Source organism: Macrobrachium rosenbergii, chromosome 48, assembly GCF_040412425.1.
Source record: "Macrobrachium rosenbergii isolate ZJJX-2024 chromosome 48, ASM4041242v1, whole genome shotgun sequence".
Lineage (NCBI taxonomy): Eukaryota > Metazoa > Arthropoda > Malacostraca > Decapoda > Palaemonidae > Macrobrachium > Macrobrachium rosenbergii.
Genome location: NC_089788.1, coordinates 53263052 through 53287745, shown reverse-complemented (window position 1 = coordinate 53287745; position 24694 = coordinate 53263052). Strand labels below are relative to the sequence as shown.

The following is a 24694-nucleotide window of genomic DNA, read 5'->3' as shown; positions in this document are numbered from 1 at the left end:
TCTCAGTATTAATATGAAACTAGAATTTTCTTTTGCTGAAAAAAGTAGACTTCTGGCACATGAGCTGTGTTGAATTGGGGGTTCAATACAATTAATAACAGTAACCAAGTCAAATTTATTTTGGCTTTCCATAGTGAATCAATGTTATTTAAGCCAATGGAAAGTGCCTTTAAGCCAGTAACAGATGGTGTTCTGAAAACTTTGTGAGGTCCAAATGTATTTACATTCAAAATAGTACTAGGGTTGTTGAAAAAGTTTAATTTTATTTTAAATTGACGAGTGCCTCATGATGTTTCTATCTCATGCCAGATTCATTTGTGTAAATTATTGTTCAGAATAAAAAAGAAAACTATATAAAGCATAATTATTGTATGTACGTATTCATTGTAAATAGAGAACACTGCCTTATATTTTCTAAACTCTTGCAGTTGCTTCATGCTAGCATTTTTATCAAGATTGTGCCATCTAAACTTAAAGAATCTGAAGTTTATGTTGATTTTACTCTGAAGAACTGTCAAATGTTACAGGTTATGTTGATTTTACTCTCAAGAACTGTCAAATGTCACTACCTGTATCTGGAAAACCATGAGATTTGGATGACACTACTTTTATAGAATTTTTCTTCAACGTTAATAAGTTAGACTTCATTGTTTAGTAAACAGAACTCATTAATATTTGTATTTTAGACACCTTCTTCACTCGGCCCATAAGGCTACGGTCATATTGTTTGTAGATTATTTTAAAAATAGGCTAAATATTTTTCATATAAAAGATGTTGGTGCTTTACACAGATACTTTAAGCAGTCAGGTCCCAGGGCTTGAAAGACATTTTCATGAATGTTTTAATAGTAATTTTTTAATACACTAGAGAATTAAAAATACTTGGGCACAGGAAATTAAACTCATAATGTAAGTTTTGAGGTTACTTAATGAGTTTAGTATTTATTAACCAATAATGTAGGTGTTGTTGCTTGTTGTTTTGCCTAAGCACATGACTACATGGATGCTTAAAAAGAAACTACTTGTTATATATACACACCTGTGCATTATGATAGTCGTTCAGTATATTGATGGCATTTGCAGTTCTCCTCTACAGGTTTCATTGCCACTTGCATACAAAACAATTCACTTTATGATGCCAGATGGTTGTTGATAGTACCTTTTTTAAGTGTGCATTTCCATTATTCATGAATGTGTTTGTAACACACTCAGATTTGCTGTGATGTTGGGGCGTTCACATCATTAAGTGGGAGAAATAATAGCCGAACACGTCCTTAATAGGTCATCCATGCTGTATGGGTTAATAAACAACATATTCTGGACCAGAATGTGGCAACAGTGGTAACATCTGTAGATAAGGTTACTATGTATGCCAATAAACTGAATTTAGAGGGGTAGGTTATGGTTCAATTGCTTTAAGAAAATTTTATCTTCTCCTTGAGTTATACTTTGTACTTACTGTCATTAACATGAACTTTACAAGAGTATCACTGCCAAAGTTATAGTTTCAAATTAAATTGTAAAATGCATTATTTCGTAGTGGATTTTGAAATGCCACATTAGTTTTTGGAATCTTGTATATAAAACATTGTATAATGTTAAAATCTTTTTATCTTGATGGTGCACAAAAGAAAGGATCTGGAATATCCTTGAACTTCATTATATCATTGTAATCAATGCTATTTTCATAACACAAATAAGAAAATTTTTTGCTCTTCATTGCATATTTTAAGTTTTTTGTACAACCTCACGAAATTGTCATTGAATTCCATACTATACCTATATTATCTATCAAGACATTTTTCATTTCTTGTAAATTGCATTGACATCATTATCACTTAACTACACAGTGTTCATTTGAAATTCAAATAAATCTCCATTCATCATTTTTAAAACGTGTTTCCTCTTTAATTGGTAAAAACCATAAGTAAACTTAAGAAGGATTAGTCAGGTCTTCATTTAATTTGGGTAAATCATTCACAGAGATTCTGTCATAGGAAAACAGCATATTAAGCTGCAAAAATATCATTCTGAGCGCCATTTGACATTGACAGAGTTGTCAAGAATGTTGTTAGGATGGTTGCAATATAAGACAAGTACTTTTTATTACACTTGCAAAAAGGAATACCTACCCCTTTGATGGAAGTATGTAGATCGTAATGGGATTACTGCAGAGCTCAGAGGGTTAAAGTAGTTTGAAATGCAGTAAATCACCTTACTGAAATAGGTCAATAAATATAGTCATCCAACTACTTTAAGGTTATTTAAATATTAAATGGCCATCAGGAGAATTTTACTAAAATGTGTTAATGCTCATGCAAGTGTGTGTGTGCTTTTTGACTTCACAATGACTTGAATATTTAATTAGTGTTATTAGAAACAAAATTTCATTGTTCAACAAATAGAAATTTTTTCCAGTTCATTCTTTCTAGACGTAATGATTATTGAAAATTTTTTTCAGTTCATTCTTTCTGGACGTAATGATTATTGAAAGCTTTTAATTTGCGAAATATGCAGAAGAAAAATAAGCTAGTTTAAAGATAGAATATTTTTGCTTGACTAGGAAATAAGGCAGAAAATTAACTTTGGTATACTTTGACTCTACAGTACTACTTTTCATATATTAAATAATATTTGGACGTGGTTATCTTGCCTAACTCTTGGGATATTTTTTTATATGTGTGTAAGATTTAACACTTTTCATGCTGGAGTCAACTGGTTGTGAAAGGATGTTTTCTTCATTTGTTTGTGTGTGTGTGTGTGGGTTTTATAAATGTTTAATTTTGTAAGTAACACAAGTAGGATTATGATCTCAAATACCTTCAGGCACACTCAGATTTACTTAACCAGCAGAAAACAAATAAGAGCGTTATAAGCAGTTTTCTACAAATGGCCATATTTCTCTAATTCTTAAGAGGTTGTGTAGATTGTTTTACTTGAAGGATGTTTTCATCCTAGTCATCCATCCTTTTAAATTTCCTAGACACTAAATACTGTGGAACCTGCATTTCATGGCCTATTGTAGGTATGAGTTTGTCCTTGTAGGTATTTCCATCAAACACTATAGTGTGGATTGTGACCTTCATTTAAGTTCATCAGATATTACTCATTTTTTATTTTCAATCATTAGCATTTGTAGATTTAGCTATTGTTTTTTTTTATTTGTGTACATACATATACATTGTTTAACTGTACTCATACATAGAAAGCCCTCCTCAGAATTGTAAATCCTTGGATGGTTTCTTTCCATAATTGTCTTGCTTAATGACAATCAAAATCAGTAAGTAAAACTACTGCATACAAATAATTGTAGTTCAGTAATTTAACAAGGCGATTGACTCAGGATCTTATTGAAATACAGCTTTTCATCAAAGACTTTTATCAAAACATGTATATGCACCTTATTCCGTAGGAGAGGTATTTAAAGACATTTAACTTTGTTGCTCTAGTTTGTTGGTAGATTCATTATTGTTGCCTTAGGTTACTAAAGATTTCTTTTAACACTTATTGTTACTTGTGTCATTGAAATGAAATAATTTTAATATCATTTGTTTTTGAAATGGATTAGATGTGAAGGGTTTTTAGGTCATTGAGCTCTGAAGAAAAGATTTTGGAACATTCTTCTTGGCTTGGGCTACTTCTTTCAACTGACCAATCTTTATAATTCTTTTTTATTGATATAACCTTTTGATAACTCAATAATTTAAACATTTGTAAAGATAACTGCAATGATTGCATAGTAATCTTGGGTGAATTGTAGCAGTACTCTTAGATTTTATCTGAATATTTTGTTGGGAAACAAGATTTTGATATTTTATGCTGGAGTTCTGCTTTAATATGTTCTTTGTACCTATATGTAATTATTTTTTAACTTTTCCTATATTACAGGTTAGAAAAAAATTGTTTTTATCTCAAGATGAATTTTATTTTTGTATATGGGAATTTACAGAGTTTAATTAAATATATATTTGTTAAGCCAAGGATCACGAAAAGTACTACTTAAGACTTTTTACTTTTAGTCCACAATTGATGCACACTGGTCTTGTATCCCTGCCTTGATACTGTAAACTGGTTTGGCTTCTGATTTGCAAGGCTGGTGTTGGCTGTGTTGGCAGGGTATAAACCAAGTATTAAGATTCTGTCATACTTTGAAAAAAATCTTTGAATTTCCTAGCCAGGGAAATTCAGTGTATCATATTAAAATATGATACACTGAATTCAACTGTGACAAGTTTTATTCAGGTGTTGGAGGATATGGTAGAACAGCTTATGTAGAAGCTATGATTTATATATGGTTTAACAGTACAAAACAAGATCAAAAAGTTCCATTTTGACTTTTATTTGGTTGTCATTGTTTGTTGCACCATCTAATCAATATGTTCTGAGTTGCAGTCAACAGCACGCTCAGATTATTCTTCAAAAGTTAAAATTGTATATTAGTAATAACTTGGCTTATTTTAAAATTTGAAGACTGCATCGAAATTGTTCACTAACAAATATTCTGTACAAATTAACAACCTGTTAATGAGAATACTTCTCTTAGTATCCTGCTTATTCTGGACAGTATTTTTACATATCTTTTTAAAGGAAAACTGAGTTAGCACTTGAAAGCTACTATTTCAACAGGTGTCCCTGATTTTGGCTATTGTTCATAATTTCTGGTGGGGGTTTGCTTCCTTAAATACAAATAGTGACATTTATCATAGTGATTATCATCCATCACTCACTTTCCTAGGAAATAATCAGAATTGCTAGTAAAGGAGTGTATGTTCTAGCAGACATTGTCAAGTTTAATTCTGTGATATTTATTCTAACATGTTGTACATTTGAAGCTAGTCTAGTTAAATTACCTTTAGTTTCAGTCAATCTAATGAAACTAAATTTACAAGTCGTCCTCCCTCCACTCAAGAAAAAATAAAGCATTTATTGTTAATAGAGCTGCATATGTACCCCCAACCATTATAAGGTAACTTGAAAAATTGGACAAAAACATCTAGCACAAGTAAATTCTAATAATGATATTAATATGAACTTATAGTTAAGATAGTCTCCTGTCCATAAAATTGCAGTTGTGAAGCAATAGAAACTGAAGTGTCATCTTAACAAACCAAACAGAGAAAATAAAAAGGGAAAACTCGCCTTACAGCTCTGTTAGATCTGAATGATAGTTGCTTCCTCATGGTGCACTGGCAACTTAAATTCTCCACCATAGCTAAAATTAACATTTTAGTGGTGGTGCCCTGTTGCTTTTTTGCAGCTACATTGTGTAGTTTACAAATAAAAAATATTGAAGGTAATGAAATACAAATGAAAGTATTGAAGGTAATGAAACTCAAAAATTCATTCAACAATTTATTCTCATCACCATTGTTAAGATAAAGAAAGGTGAAAGAAAAGCATTTTTAATTTGTGCACTGGTGATTTCAGTGCTCACCATATGTAGTGGTTGAATTGTTTCATTTACTATACTGTAAGAGGTTTGACTTCTAAAGCTGGCTATAAGCAAATTATAAACAAGGCCGCACACAAGGCTGGTGACTGATATAGTTTCACATATTTCCCTAGTGTTATAACCAGTGCCGCAAGTTCTCCTGTCAGGAATTCTGATCATTGGTTAGTTTTCTTTAGTAATTATTAAAAATCTTGTAAAATATATATATATATCAAATCTCAAGCAGACAGGAATGGAATTTTAGGTGCATTCATTTCTGCATTGGTCAGTTGTATATGAAGTTGAGCCTGTTCCTCTAAATGATATTTGTTCCTACATGTATACAAACCTTCGGTCTTTACACATGGGATTTGCTTTCAGCGCAAGCTGGAACTGGTGCTGTTTAACTAAAAAGCAAATTGATTACTGACGGTAGGGGAGGAAGCCCCACCATCCAGTCAGTACACGTTCACTTTTCCTTTTGGCTGCAGTCTGAGACACATGTTTATTCTGCTGCCTGCCATTTGACTTCTTACTTCTTAATTCTTTTCAATTTTGAGTATAATTGTTGTTTTGAGATATTTTGGGAAATACTGCAAACTTACATGATGTTCTACGTAAACTATTGTTTTATTTGCTCTTTCTTCCTCCGTAAATGTTCCTACACAGTTATGCTGCTTAGTTCTTATCAACTCGTTTTAGCCCATATGAGCCCTTCTCTTTTGATATTCTCTCTAACTTGTTTTACCCTTGATAAAACACAAACCCAACTTGTCTTAGCCTTGGTGTTTGTTCTTTTAATCTGTTTTCAAACAATCACGCATCCAAAGGAGAAAGGCTGCCTCTCGCCTCCAATCATTTCTATTTTTAGACACCTTCTAAACCTCGTTTTATCGAACATCCTTGTTCTACATCTCTCTGTTTGTTCTGAAATGTTTTCTCTGAAACAACCAGGGTTTATATTTGAATTACACAATTACTTTGAATGCAGTAATGTTTTAGTCTTTCAGATGTTGGAGAGTTTGAGAGGCTTGAGATGGAAGTGGGTTCTCTTGCTACACAGTGCAATGGTGTTGTACCTTCGTACGAGAGCCACTGCTTGCCTTCAAGCATGGAATCCCCTCTCCCTTGGTACAAGGAGGAGGCGGACAGTTGGGGGGAGTCGAGCCTTCCTACACTCCCTCCCCCTCCTCTCGTTCCTGTTCTGGGTGATGAGAAGTCCCGGGACAGCTATCCTTGAAGAAATTTTTCATCGATGCCTTCACATCCTTCATCGTTGTATGCTGTTTCACAGTCTTCATCTTCTTCCTTGTTCTTTCTTTCAAGAAACATTGGGTAGGCCACTGCCCTGAGGAAGGATACAGAGTACGTAAGGAAGACAACACACCATCAAAGGGACAGCCAGTGGACTGGTTTGTGTGTTTGTGTGTGTGTGTCGTTGCAATGTTTGTAGCTTCAAGAGCTACTTCACCCCTCCCAGGATTCGATGTTGGATTTGCAGCAGAAGTCGAACCTTCACCTTCGTCTTTTTGCTGTAGGCCATGGCCGTGTCTTCCCCGGCTGTACCTCCTAGACCATGCGTCTCTTGTCAGAGCAGCTCCCTCCCAGATCGTTGTCTTCACCTTCCTTCTGTTGTCCTTCAAGGCACAACTGAGCATATCTTCGGTGCCAGAACGAGAGTTCCTAGTGTTCTTGTGCTTTCTCTTCCCCTACAAGCCTCCTTTTGGGAACAGTTCCGCCGCAGTATTCTGGACGTCTAACCAAAGATCTGCTCTCCAAGGGAAGAATACGTGGCTGCAATGTTGCACGCCTGTGTCTCTGGCTTCATGTTGTACGACTAAGAAGGAGAGAGAGAGAGAGAGAGAGAGAGAGAGCCTGGGGCAGAGGTAGCTTTGCCATTTGCCACAATGTTGCAAGACCGTGACTTGTGACTTTTTGAGTTGCTGCAATTTGCCGAACATCTTTAGCCGAAGGTTTGTTCTCCAAGGAAGAAGCAATGTGGCTGCGCAGATGTTGTACGGCCGTATCCTTTCTACAAATGTTGCACAACCAAGAAACAACTCTATTTGATTGTTTTAGTTGATTTCATCTCCTTATGCTCTCCCATCTATGGACATAGACTTGGAGCTGCTTCTACTTAGCCTGAGTGAGTGTCATGTATGTGGATGCTGTGTCATCCCTGCACATTCCCACTCAGGAACGTTGCCACAACATGGTGCGTCCAGGGCCGGACCTCACCCCAACCACGTTCAAGTGGACGTTCAGAGGAGAATGGGATGGCTCTTTTGAGAGTGAAGGTTTTGTAGTGGATGGATTGCTCTCCAGAGAACATTTCCTGCCACCACAATTGTGTGGACAGTTGGCTGACACATCCGTGGGACATCTGTAACAGCCCTGCCATTCATGCTGTTGTGAACAGGCAACATCTCCATGGCACTGTGGGGCAGCGCCTCCGCTCTACGTTCACATGGAGAGTTCCCTGGCGAATGGGATCTCTCCTCTGAGAGCATTTCTACCTCCACAGTCAGGCGAGGGGCATCAATGGCTCTTCCATGGACCTTTACAGCTGTCGTTGCACTAGTTGACCATCTTTCACGGCCGTACTCATCCACGGGGATTTTGACATTCTACAGGTAGGATAGGAATATTTGTTAAGTTGCACATCCTCAACTTTGGCACTCTATTCTCTTTCGGAGCTGGGACAGTTCCAATTTTGACAACATGGGTTTCTTCGGATCCCCGTACGTTTCCGACTAGTTTAAGTTTCTGTAGACCTATGGACAGTCTTATCTCTGACAGGCTCCATGGCCGTGTGTCTTTGGGTGTCCTGTTTATTTCCAACTTCCATGATTGGACCGCTTTCCCTGAGAGCGTGCAGTGGCAGCAGTGTCGTCTTCTGCAGGTGCTCTTAACAGGATAAAGATTGGGGCCTCGGCTGCAAAGGAGACGATCAGGTGGCCCTGGGGGAGACGCCGCCGCATCTGAGGGGTAGCCCTGGCTGCCCTCGTGTGATTGGAACCTTTACCTTCAGATAAGAGATAACTCCCAGTTGCGCATTTGCTACCAGGACCACTTCCCTCGTAGCAGCACTTTTCATGGCTGTGTGAATACAACTGCTTTCTGGGACCTGTACAGGTGTTGTCTCTGAAAATTTTGCTAGCCTAACCTATCCTTAAATTATTCAATTATGTGATCCACTCACCTGTTCACGTTGTTCTTTTTACTCTATGTAATCCAGCTTACGACAACAAAAACCACAAACAGACTTACAACCCAACCATTATCGACCTAACCTTTCAGAGAGCTCTCTCTACCTCTTTCCACCATGCTTTCAACACTCCCGCCTCTTGTTTGTTTACATTTTTCTCCCTCCCGCCATTTTTTTCCTGTGACGTCACTTCCTATGACGTCACAACAATAACATACTCTTTAAACATAAGGAATGCTATGCTATAAAAACATCTTATAAAATTAAACATGTGCTTTCTTTTATACATTCTGCAATACCCATACACTTCATCAATGCAGAAAATAAAATGACTAACTTATAAAACTAACATACAATCACACTTATCTCCTTCTCCCTCCCCTCCAGCCTTTTCTTATCCTAATCCCCTCTAATCTCCATTATTCTCCAATTCTTTACCCTCTACATAATTCTAATGCTTTCCCCAGAAACTCAGCTTTGGTCAATACATCAGCTATTTGATGCTTTCCTTTTATCCATCTCACCTCACTTATTTCTCCAGATTCTATTGTTTCTCTTATTGCTGCAATATCAAGTTTTAATCTCTTACTACTTACTCCGGTACTTGATTTTATTGCAGTCATTAGGGTTTTACTATCAGTTTTCACCAGTGCTTCTAATTTTCTCCCTCCTACTATCTCTTCCCACAAATGTTTGAAATATATCAATCCTTCTATGGCCTCCCCAACACTCAGAGCTTCTGCTTCAATGGTGGATTTCCACCATATAGGGCTTCTCCTCTTACCATCTGTCAATGATATCACATAACCAAATTGAGTATGACCATCTTCAACATTCCCGAATGAAGCATCTGCATAGGCTTCCCAATAAATCTTTTCTTCTTCTAATTCACTTATTATCACTTCTCCCAGTATGCACTTAGTTTTTCTCACTATCTTAATCAGCTTTCTCATATCTTGAGTCGTTCCTTCTTTAAAAGCTTTACTTAATTCACTATCATCATATGATATTTCTGGCACAGTATGTAGCGATACCCAATTCAACTGTCCTACCACTGATCTATATTCTGTTAACTCCTTTTGTCCTAATACTCTATTACCTGTAAATCTTCTGGCTTCTGGTTCTCTTATAGAATTTATATACTGCCACTGATTAAGACAAATTCCATTTTCCTTATGCTCTACTATTACTCCTATATACTTAAAACTTTTACTTTCTTGTTCTCCTACTTGTAATTTCCCTTTCAATTTCCCAATTGTTTCCTTTAAAAATCCTTCAGTTCCTCCATAGCAAAATCATCTACATGTGTACATAAAATACCATTCAATTTATTGTCTTTCTTCCAAAAGAATATATTAGGTTCTAATCTACTCCTCTCACCTTTAAGCTCTCCACCAGTTTTACCACCTTACAATACCATGCCTTTGCTGCATCCTTGAGCCCATAAACAGTTTTCTTCAATTTCCATAATCCACTCCAACCATCTTCACTAGGTGGTTTAAATATACCTCTCGTTGTATTTCATCACCCTGTAGATATGCAGTTTTTACATCTAACGTATAACAATTCCAATCTTTCAGTTTTACTACCATCAAACAAAATTTTAAAATTTCAGCATTGCATGTAGGAGCATCTTTTCCCATTCAGCCATTTCTTCTTCAAAACCTCTAGCTACCAATCTTGCTTTACATATCCTTTCCCCACCTTTTACCTTTTCAGTTACTATCCATCTTGTAGATATAGCTTTTGTCCAATGTCATTTACCTCCTCATATACCTTGTTTTCTCTCCAACTTTGTAGTTCTTTTCTTTAGCTTCAATTACATTTCTATTTTTTTGAATCTAGCAAAACCTCTTCTTCATCTTCAATTTTTCTACATGACTATAATCTCTTAAGTCAACCCATCCCTTGTCACCTGACTGTGAGTCTTCTACATTGTGAATCAGCCCAAGATTTGCTTGATCTTTTCCTGCAAGGCTCAATATCACCACTCTTCTACTTGTCCTGTATTTTTGTTTATAGCTCTAACTCTATTTCCCTTTCTGAATTTGGGTATCTCTTCTATTAACTCACTTTCTTCTGTTACCTCACTTTCCCCTTCATCTTCCAGTGTTTCCTCTGCCAAATCTCTTTCTATAGTCTCTTCTACATCAGCATTCCTTCTCCAGCCAATTATCATCTTTCCTTCCTGCTCATCTATATTCCTTCCTTTGATGCAAGGGATTCATCTTTCAGTGTGTGTTTTGTCTACTTTAAGTATCTTCTCCTTTTCTGGTGATAGTCTTTGAATCCTAGTAACATGTATTCTCGCTACTTCTCTTAGAGAATCCCCATGTTTTACCTGATACTCCCACTGCCTGAGCAGGTCCTCTCCATTCATTTTCATTTTCTCTCTTATAGAATACCTCGTCTCCCACTACTGCTTCTTCAAATTTATGTTCTCTGACATTTTTGTTTAGAGCAATTCTTATTTTATTACAAGACTCATTTTTGATAAACACTTCTCTGGCCTTATGCATTGCATTCAGTGTATCCTACTATGCTTTCTTCCACACCTTTCTCTCTGCTTGCAGGACTTGAACTTTCTTCTCCCATTAAATTAGGCAGGAAGGATTTTTCCCAAATACTAATTGGTTAGGAGAAACCACCATTATTTATTAAGCAGTTCCTGGCACTCACTACCCATCTTAATGCTATGGACCAATCCACTTCATCATCTTTCATCTTTCTTAAGCTTTCTTTGATTATGCCTACTGTCTTTTCACACAATCCATTGCTCCATGGAGATTCTGATGCTGTGGCTAATACTTTAATGTTCCATCTTTCTGCCATCCTCCTTACTTTTTCATTTTGAAATTTTCCCCCGTTGTCTGATAATATTTTAGAAGGTGCCCCAAATATCGCAAACCACCCGTCAAAAAGAGTCTATAATAGTTTCTGGTTTCTTGTCTTTTATCCAAAAGCCTGACAATACCTTGTTGCCATATCTACCATTACCAAGAACTTTCTCTCTTCTATCTCTCCCACATCCATTGCTACAACTTCATTGAATGTCTTACTCCAAGAAAATCCCACTACAGGTTTAGCTGGGTTTCTTTTATATCTTTACATACTTCACAACTTGCGATTAAGTCAGTCAGTAACTTTTTTATTTCCTCTTTTCCTTCTCTCCCAAACCAATCACTCCACTGTGCTTCTTCTGTTAGCTTCCATATTTTATCTCCACTTCCAAATGGCCAAATTGTAGATGTAACTTCATCATTGTACCTTTAATTTCCCAACAGGCTCTTTCCTTCCACCCTCCAATAATAATTCTTCTACCTTCCTCCTCAAAATTGGTATTCTTAAATGGCCCTGTCTGTCTTCTCATAACTTTACCTTCATTTCCCTAATACTTCTATTTTAACACAATTCTCTTTTTAAATTTATGGTCATCCCCATTTTACTCATGGTTTTTTACCTATTAACCATGGTACATCACCCTGCAAAATTTCTGTCTTCAAATAAAACTTTTTGTTTTTCAATATCACCAGTATTTCCATTACTCCTTTCCACTTGTATGATGACTCACCGAAATTAAATACTTTATTAGACTCTTTCTTAGTATCATTCATTCTCCTCAATTCTTCCTGATTCAAACCCACAACAATGCGTGCTAGTCACAATTCCCCACAAACTGTTGACTTACATCCTGTGTCTAAAATTGCATCAACCTCTTCCCAAGATTCTTCTTCTATTTTGCTAACTTTTCCTATATAAACTTTTTCTTCTTCTTGTCCAGTTTCTGATTTCTTCTTATTCTGAAAATTCTGAGGACAATCTCTGGCCCAATGCCATTCTGATTTGCATATAGCACACAGTGTTACTTTCCCTTCTCTATTTAAAGGATTTCTTCCACCTCTACCTCGATTCACCTTTCCCCGATATCTTTGGTTTTTCCACCCTTTCCCAAAATTCTCACAACCTTCTGATCCTAACCATTCCCCCCTCTCTATTCCCTAATCCCTCAAATATTCTTTTCATTATTTGTGACACTGTTTTATATTCCAACTTTTCTCGACCACAAGCTGCTAATACCATTTGTTTTGATCTTCTGTGAGATTCGATTGTTCTAGTACATGAAAACCTTTTGCTTCCCCTTCAAACATGCTTTTCCTAGTGCCCTACTACACTCTGACTCTGCCTTTTCATACCTAATTATAAAATCTCTCATCTTTTCACTAGATTCTCTTTCTGTTTTAAAATAGTTTTTCATTTTACTGTAATTTTCCATTAACGTATCTTTTAGATACACTTCATCTAGTTTGGACAGGATTATCTTTGAACCCTCGCTATCCTTAAGTTCATCTCTATCTATTCCTTCTGTTACTTCTAAAGCTTTCCCTTTTAAGCTCATCCTTATCTCTATCCCCGGATATTTCACTTCTCCACACACCACAAGCCAATCTTCGACTTGTCCTCTCCATCCTTTATAATCGCCCTGTGCTCCGCTAAATCTCGGACAGTCTCTTCTCCATTTCATCTCCCAAAGTCTACCATCAGATCCGTCCATTTTTAACGAACCACGCTCTGCTACCACTTGAAAATTTTGCTAGCCTAACCTATCCTTAAATTATTCAATTGTGTGATCCACTCACCTGTTCACGTTGTTCTTTTTACTCTATGTAATCCAGCTTACGACAACAAAAACCACAAACAGACTTACAACCCAACCATTATCGACCTAACCTTTCAGAGAGCTCTCTCTACCTCTTTCCACCATGCTTTCAACACTCCCGCCTCTTGTTTGTTTACATTTTTCTCCCTCCCGCCATTTTCGTCCTGTGACGTCACTTCCTATGACGTCACAACAATAACATACTCTTTAAACATAAGGAATGCTATGCTATAAAAACATCTTATAAAATTAAACATGTGCTTTCTTTTTATACATTCTGCAATACCCATACACTTCATCAATGCAGAAAATAAAATGACTAACTTATAAAACTAACATACAATCAGTCTCCTCTTTCCACAGGTCCATGGCTGCCTCCTACCGTTGAGTCTTAGAATCGGCTTGAAAGTATACTACACCTTTGTCTCTGTTTCCCTCGACCTCTCTTGATGACTCGGTTGTAATGTTGATTGGAGTCGGAAGTTATGGCGTCAAGAGTTTGAGACTCGTCAGTACCAATACATTTATGGGGGATACAAAGGGAACCAAGTGTGTGCCAGGTAGAAATGTCAGAGCCAGGAGCGATCCTCTTCTCTTTCAAGTCACCCCAGTACTGTGCATACTGGGATCGGTCTTAGCCGCTGGCCATGCTTACAACCAAGTTATGCAATAGATGTCAATAAAGTTCTTCGGTCCTTTTGGGACCACAGAAGCAATCGAAGGTATCCCTTTCAAACCCCCGTCCCTTCCCTTCCCGGAAAAGGAAGTAAGGTTAAGAGGAAGGTATAAATGCTAAGATGGCTTTCCTGCCCATGTGCAGCAGCTGTTGGGGAGTGCCCATAGGCTTAAACATCATATTATGGTGGCTGAACTGAGTAGTATATGTCCTTCGGTAGGATACCAACTTCCCTTCGAGTTCCTACCACTCCTCATCAACATCCAATTCATGTCCACATATTTGTTCCAGCTCGCTGAAGAATCTTCCCCTGCGTGGAAATTAAGGTGATGCTGAATGAATTCGTTGTGGAAATTGTAACAGTCTGGTTCACAATTTCTTCAGCCATCCCTCTCTTGAAGAGAAAGTGACGGGTAATTGGAAACCAGTCATAGATCTTTCTTCCCTGTGACCCGTTTCAACAGGCTTGGTTCAAGATAGAAATAACCCGCTCTGTACTTGCAACCTTCAGGGAGTCCGACTTTATTTCTTCGTTGGGTTTGAGGGATGAGTATTTCCAATGCTCACCCATCAATCCTACTGCAAGTCTCTCCGTTCCATTTCCCAGGGAGACTTCGTACCCCTTCAGAGCAGACAGCTCCATGCCTATCCCTGTTGTGAGCTTCCGACCTCTCCCCAAGTATGTGGAGACTTAAAAGAGTTCAGAGGTCTGGTTAAACAAATCATTTATAACTAACTTAACTTCTCACCTTGGCTTCGACTAGGGCACATTTGTGCAGGGTGTCTCCTGATGTATATCGCCGGTCAATTGGTCTTGGCGAATTCTCATGCGCAGCGTCTTTAGGACAGGACCGACTTCTCAGATTTGGTTGCAGCCTGAGAGTTGCATGAACTAGAGAAATCCAAACTCTCACCCAAGCAAGAATAAATATTTGTGAGGCTAACAGATACAGCAGCGAAATTGTCCTTGTCTCGATGAGTAACCAGCTCGGCAGTTGCAAGCCATTCCTGGTCACCTGTTGTCACCTGGGAAGCCGGTTCCTCATAGGTGGCTTCTTCATTCCCTTAAATGGAGATTGAAGGTTCCTGGTCTTTGACAAAGGACTCCCTGTTCCTTCCCCTTCTCTTTCAGAGAGAGAGAGTCAGGACTAACTGAGTAGTTAGACGACAGGTATCTCCTTTGGAGTGTTGTTACACGCTTCCCCTCCAGAGATACTTCGTGCCTCAAGGCATCGACCAGAATGGCATCACCTGCTCTTCAATTGGTTAAGGTTGGGTACTGCCTAACCTAAACTGCACTTCAATATCCTGGAACTTCTCTTCAAAAGCCTCAGGATCCAAGGATAGGTGCTCCATGGTGTTGATAAGCAACAGTACCAAGGTAGTTCCATGGTCAACAAGAAAGGGGGTAACTGTCTTCATCTCCTCAAACTGATGGTGCAGGCACACAGGTGGGCAGTAGCATGCTCAGTGCAGCGGTCAACCAGACACATTCCAGGCAAGGTGGATGTAATGATAGACAAGTTCGGTCACTAGGGTTGGTGTTAGGGTCAGTTGGTCTCAGCACCTCAACATTCCAGAAGATTGTTTGAACTGAGAAGATGAGCTGAGTTAGACCTTCAGTCTCAACACACCGAAGCTGTTACTGTTTGGTTCTGTCTTTCCAGACCGTGGGCATTAACAGCCAATAGTCATACCACGTTGAAAGCACTGCTTCTCGTCTGACCAGTAAAGTTAAGCAATGTTGGGTCTGGCCAGTACTTGGATGGGTGGCTGACTGGGAACACCATATGCTTTTGCCGTCTATGAGACATCTTTTGCATCCACGGTATAAGTCCGATTTGACGGGTGATCAACAGGGTGTGATCATTCCAAATCAAAGGACCCTGGTGGCTACCAGATGACCAGAGGGCGCCTGCGTTACTACCTAAAGGACTTGACCTTCAAGTCTGAGTGCTGACGACTCCTTGTTAGTTCTGGCTTGGCCAGGAAGCGATATCCAAGAGTACCATTTCTTTTGACCCTGTGTGATGATCAAATGGCTGACGTGGTGGACAACAGTATGTTCCAGGCAAGATTTCACAAGGTCAGGGGCATCAGTCTGTCCCTTGCATTCACAAAGATCCTGTCAGACAGGTACTAAGGATGGGAATTTGGTCACAACAGACCACATTCTCCCACTTTACCTTCGGGACATTGCCCATAGATTTATTTTTTTTTTTTTCCGGGTTCTGTGGTGGCTACTCAGCAGTCATGTAGTTCACCCAGCTCCCTTGAGGGACAGATGGCACCTTGCCTAAGGTGTGCACGGCTGCAAAAGAGAGGAGTGTGTGTGTGGGACTGGCCTCCTGTGTGTGTTTCTCTTTTTCTCTTTTATACCCTTCCTCTCCCAGTGGGCAGAGAGACAAACAGAAATCTGTCATGTGCTGGATGGGCATGCATGCAGGTGTTCTAGATGACTGAGTATCCTATCTATAATCTAGTTCAATTTGGATTAATAGATGCAAGTCCTACCCCCTCTCTAGCAAGGGGAGAGAGGGATTGACAGTGCACAAACTCGGTATCTTCAGCTTTATTGTCCCCGACAAAATGGGTTCATCCAAGCCTTTCTTCAAATCAATGATGCTACATCCCAGTAATTCAAAAGGCCCAGAAGCCTGGCAGTTGAACATCACACAGGTTCAACAGACCAAAGGCATGGGTCTCCTTCCTTTGCTCTTACATGACCAGGAAGAGAGGCCCCAGGTGAGGCAAACTATGTCAGTTAGTTCAGAGATTTGCTCAGAATCCTCCCACCAAGAAGTAAGTTTCCCGTATGTGAAGACCAAAGGTTTGTGCATGTGTAGGAACAAATGACATTTTTTTTTTTAAGTAATTTGTATTTTTCCTAATATACAAACCTGAGGTCTGTACATACATGGCCCACCTCTAGCCACCCCTCCATCCTGCTACCTGGGCCAAAAGGTAAAGTGAATGCATACCGACTGGATGGTGGGGCTTCCTCCCCTACTGTTGGTAGCCAACTACCAATAACCACCTCGTCTTTAATTAAACGGTCGGTTCCAGCTTGCGCTGAAAGTAAATCCCATGTGTAAAGACCTCAGGTTAGAATGTTAGGAAAAATACAGATTACTTAAAAAATTTGTCCTTTTTTGTCAACTTGATAATAGAATAATTTCCTCTCAACTGTGGAATAATGATTCCCCCTCCATTATGGAATTAGTGTATCAAAAGCAAAGGTTGGTTTGATGATGATTTATAATTTTTTTTACTGGGAGAAAAAAAGAATAATTGTTCTATTTGGAATACAAACCATTGCCTTTTATAGAGAAGTATCTTTCAGCTTACGCTGGAAACCTGTCAAAACTTGGTGACAAGGTGGTTAACACAGGAGATGGGGGTTGAGTGGGGGAGTATCCCACACTCACTGACCGTTTACACTCGCTTTTCTTTTGGCCATGCTGCTCTTTGCTGTCCTGACTGCTGGTTGAGAACTTAGAATTTGGATGAATACTCTCTCATGTCATTCTAATTTTGTTTAATTACATTTGCTGTTACCTTGCTCTTTGTGTTTTATTCTTAGGGAATAGAAACCTAATGCTGTTGTTACCAAGACAACTGCCTTTGTGGGCTGTTATGTCTCCTGATGACTTTACTTCTCTAGTTAATTTTGCTGCAAGGGAATTTCCTGTTATAGACTTCCTGCATGAAAGTTGTCTGGTATTTGCAGGTAATGTAGCAACTTTTCATGAAAGGTTCAACAGCTGTGTAGTTCTCTGACCTGTAAAACTAACTCTACAGGTATCCATTAAGCTTGGTCATTGTCAAAGTTCCTGCGAGAGTTTGGTCTACCAAGGATTATGTAATCCTTCTGTTGTGGCCTTCCTAACTTAACCTGGCAGAGAAAGAAGGCCTTAATTTCCTGAGGTAGTTATTGATTGTTATGGTGGTGTCAGCTTTACTGACTGCTGAATTGGAAAAGGGTTTTCCAGTTGCAGTAAGTAGTCTTTCCCATGGAGATTCCTCCAGTGGAGTGGGTGTGACGCAAGTCTTCAGTTACTGACGCAATCAGCCCTGTGGTTTGAAGCAAGTAGAGTCAGAGGAGGGAAGAGTAGGAGGGGCTGTTAGCACTCTTCTTCGTCTGCACTTCTACTTTGTCATCTAGCTCCACCTTAACCCCTCTCTTTTTCCCTATGCAGGCAGCCATTGAAAAAGGGGAAGTCTAGTAACTGCATAAGAAGTCTTGACAGGCTACTCCTGCATGTTCTTACCCCTGGGGGAGGGCAGGGGTACACAGTCACCAGCGGTGATTGCCTTTCCCAGGTCAGCGCTGCAATGCCAGCCCACATAAACTTGAGGTCTGTTCCAAGTGAGTGAGCTTTTGGGCTCACACTAAGTCAAGGCTGCTTAGTTCATTTGCCTGGTGCATGAATCATCCCCCTCTCACTGTGACTCTTTGGTGCTGCTTAGGGAGGTGTTTGTGTGGCCCGTTTGCTAGTTGCGTACCTGGTCTGCAGGATGGGTTTAGCGCAGGCAACAAGGTATACTGCTGTCGTGTTCCATCCACAGTCAGACGATTGTTGTGGACAGATGAGCAGAATGGCTTTTCTCACTGTGATTCAGGGTTGCATAGAGAAAGGTTTACGTGATCCACTTCGTAAAGGGGTTAGCACTGGTGTCGGAAGGTTTATCCCAGCCTTCTTCGGGAGGTTTTTAGGGTGAACCTGTATCATTTCCATGCTCAAGATGTTTGGCACTCTCTGGGGTGTGTGCAGTCTGAGTCTCTCCAGAGAGATTTCTTACAACTCTTTCACCTCTCATGGGTGTGGTTAGCTGCATGGTGGATAGAGGAATTGAAACAGGAGGGTGACAGTTCTTAAGTTGGACTGGGTTCTGAAAGCGACACCACTGTGGCTTTTGTTTCCTCAGATGAGAGACTCTTCTGCTTCAGTATGGGTTTGGGAAAACCTATAAGAGCAGAGCTCTGGCAAGTTTCCTCCAGTAGTTGTGGGAGGAGCAGCATGGGCTTCCAAGGATCGGATGAGACCGGAAGGGCCCGTTTTTTTTTTCCTGATTTTTTGCAAACCATGTTGGAGCAGCAATTCCCATAGTCTACTTTGCTCATCATGAGCAAAATATCCTAGGGAGGCAACTACATCTTTGTTCTGGGGAACTTCTGGCCCTTGGTCTGACATGCTGAGTAATCCTTTGGGTGTAATCCAGAGGTTCCCTGATTTTGTTGCCATGAACACAGTTGGTGCATGGAATTTGGAGAAGAATAACACCCTGATACAGCATATGGGGTCAGCAATTGCTTTTGTCTCCAGTAGATTGTGCAAACTTCTTCCCTACTGCTTTTACACTATAGGTGGTGTTCATACTATAGGTGACTCCTCTCACATTGTTGAACCAGCCTGTGGGCTGTTTTATCAATTTCCTATTCTTAGAGGTTGTGTCAGAACAGTTTACGTTCACTTCAATATCTGTGGTGTTGGAAACTGTCTGTAATATACTTTCCTTTAGACAGCCTAGTGGTTTGACTTGTGGTAATCATGCTAACAGTCTACACCATATTGGACATCCTGTCTAGTATGAGCTATTGGGAAGGTGAATGGAATCAAAGGGTAAGGTTATTCTCTCTTGCACTCCCAACTGCCATTTCACTGGTGAAAATGGTTCTCTGTAAGAGAGAAAAACAATCTACTTTTCATGAAACAAGATTTGCTTCATGCCTCGGAGTTGTTCAGAATTGGCAGAAGTGAAGCCCATCCTCCCTTGAGTAAAATAAAGTTACCCTTTTTACTGTCTCCTTCTGGCATGCCAGGTTTGGAGTAGAGGGGGAAGGAGTGGGTAGCCAAGAGAGGCTATTCTGCTCTTCTGCTGCCACAATGAAGGGTAACCTTTCAAGCATGTAGTGGTGGGTCCAAGGGGCAGAACTGTTTTGTAAGCAATTCTTTCGAACAGCTAAAAGCTTTGCATTATAACTTTGTCCTCCCCTCAAAAATACATGGAACAAATTCTACTTTTCTTCATATTTGCATATATGTCCCATTCTACTTTTCTTCATATTTGCATATATGTCCCAGTCTTGCTGACAGTGGTAGAAGCAATCTTGGAGAAAAGTGCCATTTGTCATAAAACACTGATTCCCTGTTAAGGAACATGGCCAGGGGTTAGAGACCAATGTTTGAACTCTTTTCCCCATCAAGTCTGACATTTTGATGGGCATGTCTCATGTGCCCATCAGTGAGAGAGGAGACTTCTCACTATAGTGAAAACTGAAAGACAAGTATTTTTTAGCACCTTTTTTGTAACTGGAAAGTACCTTGAATTTGCCTAAGGTAGAATCATCTACCAGTTCATGATGCCATTTTAGGATGGCAACCACCTTTTCCCAGGAATATTATGCACTTTCCACCTTTAGTTCTGCTTGGCCTGTTTGTGGGTATTTGGTTATCGCAATGCTCTTAATGTACAGAGTTGTAGCACCTTCATTGGTATGACTCCTTCAGATCTTGAAGGACTTCTTTTTTATCTTGGGAGGTAGTTTGTCATAAATTATGTATACTCCATCATTGTCCCCCAAGCAGCAGGTAAAGTACCTGAGCTCACAGACACTTGGCAGAGTGTCCTTTAAATGGTGTCATGTGTTAATGAGCCTAGCAAGATAATGGTGAGTTCCTGTCCTCCTCAGCCTTGGCAGGTGGTCCTAGGTCTTCTGTTGTCAAAAGGTATCTCGTATCACTTTCATGAACCATTCATGTTTGTATCTGTGTTACTTCTTGCTGCTTTGCTATTTTAAAGCAAGCGATAAGGAGGCCTTTCATTTTTCTCCGGCAACAGAGACCTGTAAGAGTTTTCTTATTCTCCACCTTTGGCATCACAAGCATCGGAAGGTGGGGAGCACACCCTGTGGCGAGTTTTGTTTTTCAGGTAAACCTTGTCTGCACTGCACTGTTCGCACCAAGTTTGATGTGCGTTTAATGTTGCAAGCTCTCGGAATGGTCGGGTCTCTCAGTGGTGGATGAGCAGTTACACCGCTGTTGTGACTTTTGTTTAAAGTAAAGGTAAGCAATGTCTCATACTTTACTTACTTTAGCATTGCAGTTGCTAGAGTGGATGGTTTGCTGGCATCGGGCGGTCTGCATTATGCATTCTACGCGGCAGAATTTTATTGCGGTTCAACTCATCTGTCAGTGTCTGGGTGCAGAGGGGTTTGGTCCCTGCTCTCCTGAATAGCAAAGAAGTTTTTAGCATCATATATGAATTCCTGGCTTGATAAGCAGAGACTAGGATTACAAACAACTTTGCTTTTAATTTTCAGTTCTCACAGCAGCAATGGAATTAAGTTCCATCACTTGTAGAACACTTGTGTTCATTGTTTTCTTTCCAAACTTCTCCAAGGAGTGATAAGTAAAGTGTTTCTCATTTCATCTTTTCTTGACACTGGCCTTTCCTCATTTCCCTCTAGCCGAGGGGTTTCCCAACCTGCTGTTTCTCTGGTTGAAGCGCAACCCAACCTACTATACTTATCGACTTCTCATTCGCCTCTTATGTTAAGTAGTAAACTTCCTGCAACTTTATAATGGAACTCTCCAGTAGCAGCTCCTGAGGGAATGAGTTTTCTGGCAAGGTAACAAGGAATTTAATAGTGTACCTTTTAAATTTTTTCACCAAACATGCATCAAGGGGAGGAGAGTCTTCTATGAGTAGTATCATAGGAGAGGGAATCATTCTGCATGGAGCTTTTACTCAGCAGGTCTTGGACAACCTTAACTGAGTCAGGTCCCTTTCAGTATGTGACATAAAGGTTAGGGTTTGCCTTTACAGCCTTATCTGATTAGGTTAGACCTTTCCTCTTCAGTGGACTTGTCTATACTATAGGTGAACAGTTGCCATCTCTCAGGAACTATGGTCCAGAATGACTCGTGTTCTTAGCACTTCAAGCATTATGGAAATACCTTTCAAGACTGTTCCACTGTTGGACAGAGTCTGTATACTTAGACCCTTCTTTTTTTACCTCGGCATATGACGGGGAAGTCTTGGCTTGCTGTATTGCATTTGGCTTTCACTAGGGCGGGAATACTCTTTTCATCATTCCTCAATCATTCCTCAGCTGGAGTGGTAGCTCAAGTCTCTTCTCTTTTAATAGGAAACTGAGTCTCATCATTTCTTCCTTACAAATCTAATGATGAGATCCAGATAAGATGTTGCTTTGCTGGCCTGCATTTTTCAGTACAATATAAAGTTATCCACTCCAAGAATTTGGATTTTCTTCTTTCTTCAGTAGTCATTAGTGCTGGAAAGAGTTGTACAGGAACTCTTTCTTTTGGCTTAAGGGTTTATCAGGCTGTCTTCTCTGAAGAGGAGGGTAGTTTCCTTCTCATGGGAGGATCTTGAAGCCAAGGGCTTTAGTCCGTCCCTCACCGTTTGGTTGAAAATTTTGGGTTTCCAGGTAATAGGGGTGAGTGTTTGATACAGAAGGCTCCCTGTTCCTTATTCTTCCTGAGGGATGTCACTCAGCTCTCAAACACTTTTCTTTGGGACCAGTGATGGCTGTCCAATAAGTTGTGTAGTCACCCAAGCTCTGTTTTGGACATGGTCAATACCTTGTTTGATGAACCTAAGCCTGAACTAAGTCTGGAGGTGAGCTGGAAATGACTGAATTTCATTCCTTCCTTATTCCCTCTTTTGAGAGCATCATCTGGGCTGAAGTATACATACTGGAGTCTGGCAGGGTACAGGTGATTGCACTTAAGGCATCCCCCTTCCAGTCAATGACTGGGAGGCATCTCCCTCATCCTCTCCCTTGTAACAAGGGGAAGAGGGGACCAGGATGAGTTTCCAGCACTGATTTCTGGGTTTAACAGGACCGATTGCATTCACACAAAGTCTCCTGCAGGAGACGACATAGTTCTCCAGACTGTTCCTTACTTGTGTAATCTCTCCTTGCCTTAGAAGAGGCACTTAAGAATAGACCCCTATTACACTGGCCAACTATTTTGCCAAACCGGTGGGGTTCAGGAGTCATTACTGCCATTGCTTGCAAGGCAGCTGGGATAATGGCCATTCCATGGTATTTCTCAGCTCCAGTAAGTTGAAAGGGACTGACCTCCCTCCTAAGAAGTAATCTTCCTATATATAAGGCAATGGATTCCTGTAGGAACAAATGGCAAATTTTGAATAACAAAATGTACTCTTGCAGCCAAAGGAAATGCAAGTGCAACAGTTGTTAAGTGTAGGATACTCCCCCAGTCATCCCACATCTCTATCTGTTAACCACCTGGTTAACCATCTTGTTACCAAGTTTCAACCAGTTTCTAGCTTGTGCTGAAAGTTACCCCTGCATAAAAGTCTCAGTATACCTAGGAAAAATACAATTTATTTTGATTTGACATGGGATATAATCGGGGGAGTACTCTCAAATCTCCATTTTTTGGCATAGACTTGATAGTTCCTCCTTTGTTTAAACCAGATGGTTCTGTCACACCCAGTTCAAAGGAAAAGTCAATCCTTTTGACTTAGGTATTTGACAATATGCAGAGTAGTGAGAACTTGGAAAGCTGATAGATCAACCTTGCTATTACTCTACAAACAACTGTGCTACCTATTTTATACTACAGAAACCAAGTATATGGGTTAGCACCAGACTACATTACAAAGTTTTAGATCTAAATCACTATGAAGGACTTGGAATCTGTACTGAAGTATTCACAACCTCCCAGAAGTTAGAAGTGACAAACCACCTCTACCTCTTATGCAGAGTGCAAATGAAGCAAGTGACTTGCCAACTTAACTTTTCAATCAGAGGCATTCCGATACAGAAATCCATCATTCCCAATTAGCTAACAATGTTTTATTCCATATGTAAACAAAACACTCCCCTAACACTAGAATTTCTTCCTTGGGTTATACATACTGTACACTATGTCTGTACACACTTGCACTGTGTACACTTATCCAAAATTTATGTATTTGTCCTAGATCAAGAGCAACATACATTATAACATATAAGACATAAAAGCATATACATTATTCAAATTATGCAAGCTGTAAATTTTGTGACCTTTTACTTTTTTGTACTAGCATACAAGTTTATAATGCTTGCACTTTAAAGTTTTTTTTCTTCATTTCCCCATTTCTTATACTTGTTAGTGTGCTGGGAAATCTAAGGGCAATTCCTTTAATCATGTCTCAGTGAGGTGTGATTTGTAGATCACTTACACCCTTCAGTGACAACATCTGTCACTTGCAATGTCTCTTGTAGTGTAAAGGTTAGCAGTGTACGTCTCAAATATATGACAAGTGAGTAATTACTGCTCTGTAGAGCAATTCCTTTGTGCCTGGAGGTGGGCACATAAATGTCGGATGCCAAAGCTTCATTGGATGCCTCGTCTGGATTTTCATCTTCAGCCATCAGTGTTATCTGTCAAGACATCTGTCAAGACATGAGCCTCACCTGATGAGGGGCTAGTAGCTCTGATACCTCACACTCCTGCAAACACTTTTCTGGTAAGAAACATAATGCTTCTGACTCTTCCAAGTCTTTTGTTTTTCCTCATGTGGAGTACTTACTCCCATTCATATGAATTCATCCTGTACCCCCCGAGAGTGGGATATTCAAACTCCTCAGCTACATAAGTTTCCACATCTCTACTGTTGTTTCACCTACTTGGCTACTGCTGTCTCCTATCTCCCACTGCTACTTTGTATCGAAGGAGG

At 39.7% G+C, this 24694-nt stretch overlaps 1 protein-coding gene and 1 pseudogene across 2 annotated transcripts in view; one reads left to right on the top strand and one right to left on the bottom strand.

The window, feature by feature from the left end:
* Nucleotides 1-3900: 3900 nt before the first annotated feature.
* Nucleotides 3901-24694, bottom strand: part of Tango2 (transport and golgi organization 2) — a 120117-nt gene continuing 99323 nt past the window's right edge. For both annotated transcript variants that reach the window (XM_067091775.1, XM_067091776.1), the window contains exon 5: nt 3901-4103. In XM_067091775.1, coding sequence (XP_066947876.1) covers nt 4000-4103 — 104 coding nt within the window. In that variant the 3' untranslated portion in view covers nt 3901-3999. The remainder of the gene's footprint in view (nt 4104-24694) is intronic.
* On the top strand, nt 15656-15774 carry LOC136831858 (5S ribosomal RNA; annotated as a pseudogene).